The sequence below is a fragment of the Cottoperca gobio genome, chromosome 16 (assembly GCF_900634415.1).
Source record: "Cottoperca gobio chromosome 16, fCotGob3.1, whole genome shotgun sequence".
Taxonomy (NCBI): Eukaryota; Metazoa; Chordata; class Actinopteri; order Perciformes; family Bovichtidae; genus Cottoperca; species Cottoperca gobio.
In genome coordinates, this window is record NC_041370.1 from 6,006,025 (window position 1) to 6,014,871 (window position 8,847).

General features: G+C 36.4%; 1 protein-coding gene across 4 annotated transcripts; it reads right to left on the reverse strand.

The window, feature by feature from the left end:
• Positions 1-1,516: 1,516 nt before the first annotated feature.
• dhdds (dehydrodolichyl diphosphate synthase) lies at positions 1,517-8,102 on the reverse strand. Of its 4 annotated transcripts, none has more exons than XM_029450931.1 (9): positions 8,029-8,102; positions 7,556-7,636; positions 6,548-6,664; positions 6,302-6,444; positions 4,472-4,588; positions 4,231-4,332; positions 3,977-4,091; positions 3,137-3,244; positions 1,517-2,241 (listed from the first exon to the last, which is right to left on the reverse strand). In XM_029450931.1, the coding sequence occupies exons 2-9, from the start codon at positions 7,616-7,618 to the stop codon at positions 1,999-2,001; spliced, it is 1,008 nt and encodes a 335-aa protein (XP_029306791.1). In that variant the 5' UTR covers positions 7,619-7,636; positions 8,029-8,102; the 3' UTR covers positions 1,517-1,998. The 4 variants fall into 4 exon arrangements, with proteins under 4 accessions (XP_029306791.1, XP_029306790.1, XP_029306792.1 ...); XM_029450930.1 differs by having other exon boundaries at positions 8,017-8,086; XM_029450932.1 differs by lacking the exon at positions 8,029-8,102 and adding an exon at positions 7,896-8,010.
• Between the last annotated feature and the right edge of the window lie 745 nt (positions 8,103-8,847).

Consider the following 8,847-nt stretch of genomic DNA (forward strand, 5'->3'; position numbering starts at 1 on the left):
GTTCACTTGCTGGGGTCCATATTTAATTGCAGATTTCCCTTTTTGTTTTAAGGATGTTCTCTTCGGTGCGTTTGATTTTAAGATGGAAAATGAAGGAACATTTAACAATAAATCTTTTATTTATTTTTCCTCATACTTCGTTCTGTCCTTTGCACATGTCTGACAATTTTGCACATTTCTGCACAATACGACCACTTCAATTCTGCACATTTCCACTTTTGATTCAGATGTACTGTACATATTCTTTCATAGTAATTTGTCATATTTTAAATGCTTTTTTTATGTTTCTTGAACACATCTCTTTCCTTAGTTCTTGTACTTATTTTTTTTCAATATTTGCTCTTATTTTTCCATTTCAATTTATTTTTACTAGCAATTAACACATCCACAATTAACTCAATGAATATGTGAATGTCAAAAAAGTATTCAAAGAACGCTAAAGACTGATTTTGGAGCATCTTTGAGCGAAGTTGGTGCTTTGATTTAGACTAGTTGTCCTTGGTTATTTAACTAAAAGTATAAAAACTATTAGCATCAAAATTTAAACTAGCTTTGGAGAATCCCAATTGTTCCCGCAAAATAGGTGATCAGTTTATAATGTGATGCAAAGTTATAGATTAAAATATCCAACAGTATAGAAAGTAGTCAGAATAAGCTTTACCTTATGCCATTAAACTGCTGCTTACTTGCTAATGCATTAGGTTAATGCAACAATATTTTATATGATAAATGTGACACTAAAAAGGGGCCATTTTGCTCTGTAGTACTTTGACTTTTGATGCTTTTTAAAGTACATTTTTGCTGCTACACTACTATTATGAGTATTTTTATACTGTGGTATTGCTCCTTTCACTTAAGTAAATATCTCAATATGTCTTCCTCCATTATATAAAAGTGACATCAGTTGCATGAAGATTGCCTCTAAAAATATATATTTTTGTTAATATTAACATTTTCTATAGAACATTGAAATAGCCAATTCAAGTTTTAAGAAGATGTCTTGCCGTCTGACTTACATAAGTTTCCCGTTTTCCCCAAAGAAACTAATAAACAGTGTTGAAAAATATTAGTTTCTTTACTTGTGTTAGATTCGTGACTGGACGTCATAGCTTACGCACCTTTATATGTACTACAACATTACAACTACTAGCTAAATATATGCTTTGAACAACATGGCAACTATATACAATCATATTGATTTAATATGCGCACGTCCATGAGTGGAGAGGTCCAATAATTATCCAAGGATTACGAGTAGAAATTAAAGGTTGAGCTGTACGGGCTGAAAGCTTTCCATTTGTAGAAAGGCCTCAGTAATCTAATCTGAATCAAATCTCCATGTAAAGCATCTCAGGAAAACCAAATGACTGCATTTGGTTACAAGTTAAGATATTACATGCCAATATATTAAAAGTAAGGAGCCAGATGGGGGCAAGAACTGGGGCAACTGTTCAAAGACCGCCATGACATTGACATGTGGTACGCAAGTACAAATCGTACATCATTTACTCATATCTGACATAAAGTAATCGCTTTATTCTGTTAAAGAAAGCTGGTCAAAATCTAGTTATGTCTTCAACGTCACACTCAACAAACAACACTTTCTTTTGGCCACAACATTAACGCAAAACTGTACTGATTTATATTAATCTGGACGGCTTCTTTGGGAACCGAAACCCAGGATCCCTGGCTTTCTCTCAAACAATTTGATCTCCCAATCAATGGCATGCATTTGACGGACAATTCACACAATTACCTAACTACATCTTGACCAGACATTTCCACGTATTAGACTTTTTCTGGGGGAATCTACAATCATAAATATCAATTTTTCTACAGCCCCATAGGGGTAAAATTGCCCTCTCGTCTTGTACAAATCAGTAACACACTGAAACCATCCCTAGTTACTGTTCACCTTTCCACAGAAGCCCTTTCTGGAAGAGGACAGGAGACGTTTCATCCCCACTTCAACATGGGGGTTTGTTCTTCGCAGCCTTCCTAGGCCAAGATGCCGTCGCTCCATAAGTCATTAAAGTAAGAGTCTCTCTTGTGCTTCAGTGCTTCTAGGAAGTCCTGAATCCTTTCTTCCCGGCAGGTGGTGTAGTGCAGTAGTGCCTCCTGTCTTCTCTGGGCGTCAGCAGGCTTTCCATTCCCATGATGCTGCATGTGCTCGGCTACACAGGCTCGATCCGCCTCTAGCTGCAGTAAGGCCTGGTCCTCTCCATGGAGGTCTCTGGCTTTCTAAAATACAACGCAAAATAAAATTCCAATTAGTTGTGTATAGGTAGAACTTCAATTACCCATTTTATAAAAGTCCTCCTTTGAATCCTAGTGACAAATGTAGATGTATATTGAAATCACAATACTCATTACCTGCACAACAGACAGTACATGTCATGTGACAGATGGTTGGCAACACAAACTGTTTTACACAAAGATATTTGCTTTGTCTTTGTAAAAAGTGTAAAACAATCTATACTACTCCCTCCACACGCAACAACGTTTGAAGTTTGTTTGAGTACTTTTTTTATTAAGCATATTTTAAAAATATTAATAACTATAGAGTTTTTCTGCATTTGGAGTCTCATGGATTTCGATGTTTCTCCCATTGCCACATAACATTATTTTGTTACTTACATTAGATAGGACTAATTTGTGCGTCTAACATTGTAATAAAGCCAATAGGTTGAATACAGATCTGGAGTATGGTGCAGTTTTAATAGCGATCTGATGATTTTTTCAAATCATTATAAGACAACCTACTGAGGTCAGATAGCTCTGTGACGGTATGCTGTAGTAACGTGGCATGGGAAACCTAACAAATAGAATCAGGTGCTGTTGTTGGCATATGGCGAAGATGGAAAAACGGCATTCAATCTTCACATTCACTGATTCAAAAGACGCCTACCAGGACATTTGATTTATAAAACGACATTCTCACAAATGACAGAAGATTGGAGTTGAATCAACACCTTTGGCAGCGTCACAAAAAACTAACATGACCTTTTCCAAAGCTACGTTTTCTATAGGTTTTCTCAGATGTTCTTATTATTGTTGCCAATCTCCCTGTAAACTCTCTCTAATGCAGAGTCCCATGTTAGTGACAGCAAACAAACAGTCTCGATATAAGCCTTACCTGAATGGATTTGTGATTTAATTGATATTGGAGAATGGCTTCACACAGGTTCCAGAACGAGTACTCCGGCCACAGAACTGACTGAAACACTAGACAGGAGTGGGACGTCTGCAGAAGGGAAGATTACAATCAAAATTAAAATCAATATAAGTTTAAGAGGAGAAGATGTAAAGTGTATTCTTGTATTCTATTTAGTTATGGCTGTATATCATAGCTTGCGACCCTAATTTGGTAGATGATATTGTGTCGTTATGGGCTTAAGAAATATATATATATTATTAATATTTAAAAACATATTTTTTTAAATATGAAAACAAATAGTCTGTGATTCCTTCGATATAAACATGGATGGTTGACATTCAAGTGAAAAGGTTACCGTCTTAATGAGGTAACACTTGTTCAGGATGCATGACTTTATATTAAAAAGAAATCTTATCTGTATTGGTAAAAAAATAAATAGTACATTCTCATTAAATAGACATTTAAGATAAAAGGCAAAGACAGACTGGATGTGCCTCTACCCAAACTCTCTAATGCAGAAGATCGACACAAAGACTAAAAGCCGACGTAAAGGCTACAGCTGACACACATTTCCAGCTAGTTCAGATATTTTTGTTGGCATCAAAGACACATTTGGGCCAATGTCTACATAAACCAAAAGCCTTGCTTAAAATCATGTTGATCAAATACAAATACAAGTCTAACGGCCTACGGCTACAGCTACTGGAGGATCACCAAACAGTCGACCAAGCCTGGGCATTGACAAAGTTAAAGTGAGATCTCTCAAGGCAACAACTATGATCTTCATTCATTGTTCCATGCAGTCACTCTCCTCCTCACCTGCCAGAGAAGGAAGTCGCTGAGTCGCACCTCTCCAGAGGTGCGGATGAGCAGATCAGGATTGGGAGAATTATTGCTGTACAAACACTCACTTAGCAACGCCTCTGAAACATCACTGAGCAGGACACAACACAAACACAGCTTGTTAGAGCAATATTTCCAAAAATGTTATTTTTACATTCTGTATGGCATTATGGATGTTGGCAGGAGTCAACAGATCAATCGGTATCGTCGTTGACCTTGCTTATTTTTACCTTGCTTTGATCAGGCCCTGCTCCACTCCCCAAGCCATTTCTCTCACAGCATTGGTGATTTCATATCTTGACGTGTAGGCAAAGCACACATTCAGGAAACATCTGCAAAACAAACATTTGTATATCTGTGGTTATTTAACATGCAACATATAATATGCTTATGTCATATGGGTAGAGGGGTGGTAAAGTTGAGTCACTAATGATTAGAGTCATAGAAGGTGCAAGTTTATAAAACACATACTTATTGTGCGCCTTGGTTGTGACCACAGCTTTGGCAATAAGCTGCTGAAGGTCGAGTGGCAGCATATTCAAGTCGCCCAGCACACGGACACACACGCCATGCTTCTCCAGATTGTCCCTACAGGAGACAAGAGGTGTGTTGAGGAGTAGCACAAGCAAGACAAGCATGAAGAAGAACAGGGAGAGCAAGAAGACTACTCCTTTAAAACAACGCAGCAGAAACATGCATGTCTGCATTTCCTACCTCGAGATACAAAGGGTGACTACACATAGGAATTTCCACCGAGTCCACAGTGAGTACAGTTTCCCTGAAGTTGTCGGCAGTTCAACGTTCTGCGTAAAGCTGGTTTTTCAAGTGTTGTTGTTCAACACAATAACACCCGTGCACCATAACCCTCTTGGTGGCAGCAGCATTGTAGTTACTGAACAAAGGTTGTAAGATATCAGGGCCAATCAAGCTAATGTCCAATATGTCACAACCATATGATGATGTATTTTCTGCAGTGTTACTGCTGTAAGAAAAGTTTGCATAAAAGGAAGTGAGGTGGGCGAGCAAGTGGGAACCACCAGCGCCCAGTGTGATAGGCTACTCCTGCCATACAAGCAAATATGCTCCAATAAAAGCCAACCTTTCCATGCTAGTGATTCATTTATCCGTTAACTGCCAGCCCAGCTCACGAGGCAGTCAACTGCTGTCAGGCTAAAAGCACAAACCGAGTCACACATCGTCCAGAAAACACCTACTCCTAACGGAAGCGCCCAGTGTGATGGGTTACTCCTGTCCTACAAGCAAATATGCTCCAATAAAAGACGACCTTTCAACCGTTCCATGCTTTCAATAAAACTGAATTTTTTTTTAATTGCGTCTAAGACAAACATTTGAATGAGTGACAGCTTCTGATACCACAATGTCTTTTGGAAAGCTGCGGTAAGGACTCAGTCTTAGTACATGGACCGCCCACTCTACCAGGTGAGCTACTGTGGCGCCCCAGACTCTGTATTTTCAATGAGAAACCATAAGCGACCAACAAGCTACGTGGAATTGAAAAATATTTATTTCTCAAAAGGCAACAGATAAGTAATCTGTAAAATATTCCTCATTGCAGAAAAACATGAAGAAAAGTATGTCAATCAAAGGCAAAAAAGTGTCCTTGGCTATCATCTAGTGGTCGTTTGTAGAACTGCAGATTAACACACCTAAACTTTCACTGTGGTAGTTGTTAATCGGTTTAAATAAGTGTTTGTGGACATCTATAAGGAATACAGTGACAGTATAAATCTACCAGTGTCAACTACATATAGTGGTGTATTGCAGCAGAGTCAGTATAAACCAGAATAGCAATGGAAATAACTTATAATGTACACTCCTGTTTATAGGTCAGCCTTTCTTCCTCTTGGCCATTCTGGCATCAGTCCACAGAACATCTTACTCAATGGCCAATGCAGTGGTATGTCATCGTTTTCAACTGTTGTCGTATCCAGTTGCAGCAAAAATAATTCAATATTTCCTCATTGTGGATGTTTTAAATGCAATAGTGAACTAAGCTGATTTAAACACAGTTAATTGGTGGTTTGAAACCATTCTTGTTACAATTAGCTTTTATACCCATCTGAAGCCCAGTTCATTTAGAAAAGACTGAAACTGACACTTGTATGTTTCACACTAAAGACACTAAACTTACTTTAACCAAACAGCAGTAACTGCATTTGTTGAGGTTCAACTTTACTTTGAGGAAGCTGTGAATCATATGATGTATAACATGTGACTTTTCCCACAACAGCAAAGTAAAAAAAAAAAAAAGTTATTTTAAATCCTTATCTTGAAACTCACCGTTCCTCCAACAGCTTTTCAAATTTCTTCTTGGCCAGCTCCATTAGCCCATCCACCTCGTTTTTAGTGCGCTTAAAGTTCTCGATGCTGAAGGCGTACACTGTAACCTCCTGGATGTTCAGATGCTTACACCAACGTAATGTCTGATGTTGAGGGGACAAAGGGATACACATATATCAGCAAACGGTTTAATACCCAGGGGACATTTGTTTGAGAAGACAAGCTTTGATCACAAAGCAATCTCACCTCCGCCAGCTTGTTGAAGCCTTGCATATGCCCTTCTTGGCGCTCCATGTTTTTCTTGCGTGCAAAGCGGCGGTTACCGTCCATGATGAAGGCCACATGTTTAGGCATGGGTCCAGCCTGGGAGTCAAGAGAGATTTGGGTTTTACTGACAGATTCAGTTGGGAAGATTTCCCATTTTAGAAATAGTATTTTGAAAAAAACAATCTTAACGATATTTTTTCAGAGCTTTCAACTACATCTCTGTTCTTCATCAGGGTGTGACATAAGAGCAACCTCTATCTGCTGATGAGGATTGTGAGACACGGTTGAAAGCTGTGGAAAAATTGTAAATTTATATTTTCTACATTACAAAATATATTATTTTGGACAGTTTAATTTTTTTTTATAAATAAAACAAGCTATTTGAGGAAACTTGGCCTCTTGGAAATTGTCACGTGCATTTTGCACTATTTTCTGGACCAAATGATTCATCGTTTTATTACCATTACATTCAAGTCACAGAACTAAAACATATATATTTTTGTAAGTAAATAACTGTTTTTTTTAACAAAACTGAACCAACACTGCTCTGGAGGCATTTCCAGAATCCTTAAAGACTTTTCTAATCATCTGGATGAAACAAGGATGTCTGCAGCATGATAAAAAAAGACAGAAATAACATGTATTAAAAATATAAAACACATCAACTTCAATTTAAAGAAGCATAAATAACACTTCGTACAGATTTTAGCGAGGAGATTTGATTTCTAACTACTCCATTTGTTCAGATTTGCAAAACAGTGGCGCAACTTGAGACAAAAGTTAAAAAAATAGTTTGAAGTAGATTCAATATTTCCTCATCTAGATGGTTGGAAGAGTCTTTCAGGAGTTTGGAAATACAGGTATCTCCAAAAATGCGGTTATTGTTGTTAAAGGAGTTTCTGGTGTTTACAAACGTCACTGGGTAACATTATTTCCATTTCAAAAATATTAATGGAGGAACATAAGCATGTACAGATTTAGGCTTACCTTCAGGATATTGGCTGAAATCTTTTCAAGTAGGTTTAATTCACCTTCTCTTATCCACGACATGTTCGGCCTTTAAACGGTCTAGAAATAGAAAAATACAATGTTTTTTTTAAAGAAAGGTTTATGATTGTCAACCTTTTAACCCACACAACAGAAACAGAAAAAAAAACAAGTTACTGTTTATACGGCAAGAAGATTATCTAAATATCTTATTAAACTATCATTTAAAAATAAATATTTCATTTTTACATGCAGCTGGTGACTGATTTATCCGTTAACTGCCAGCCCAGCTCACGAGACATGCAATGAATTTAACTGCTGTCAGGCTAAAAGCACAAACCGAGACACCCATCGTCCAGAAAACACCGACTACTACCGGAAACGGCTTCGTTGGTTGACACTATTGAACATAATGCTGTTCTACTAACAAAAATATTATGATTTTATCACATCTCACAGACCTTCCAACTCACAGCTTTTACGATGACGACCTCTTCCGCATTGGAGTAAAGTGACGTAGCGGAGCAGTGACGACTTCCTGTCAGACGTTAGTAGATTTTCAAATTATGTGGATGAACTCAAGGTCCATTCTGTGTGTTGTCAGGAAAGTAAAGTAAAAGTAGAAATATCACAATATGAAAATGTTTAAGTATTATTATATGCATTACAAGTACAAGTCTTGGATTAAACATCTTACTTAAATTCAAGTGCAAAAGTATTATCAGAATAATGTACAGTAGCAAAAGTACTCACAATACATAAATAATATATAATATACATAATAATATAATCATGTATTATATTATTGCATACTTATTGCTTATGCATTTATGTGTGGGTAAAATGTTGCTATCAGCAGTTTATGTTGAGGTAATGTTTGTTACTTTATGTTTTGCTGGATGGTTTCATCTATGACAACAAATAACATTTTTTAATCATTAAACTTAATAGTAACCATAGCCTACATGTCAAACTAAAGAGGTACGATATTTCCCTTTGAAATGTGTACTAAAAGTGTACTGACTTATTTCACAATTTAATGGTTATGTATTGAATGTGTAGTTACCTATATGATTCTTAGATTTAGATCTATCTATCTATCTATCTATCTATCTATCTATCTATATATATCTATATATATATATATATATATATATATATATATATATATATATATATATATATATATATATATATATATATATATATATATATATATATATATATATATATATATCTATCATCTCTTTTTGTGAATGTCGAATTTTCCCAGAAATACAATTTTATGTATA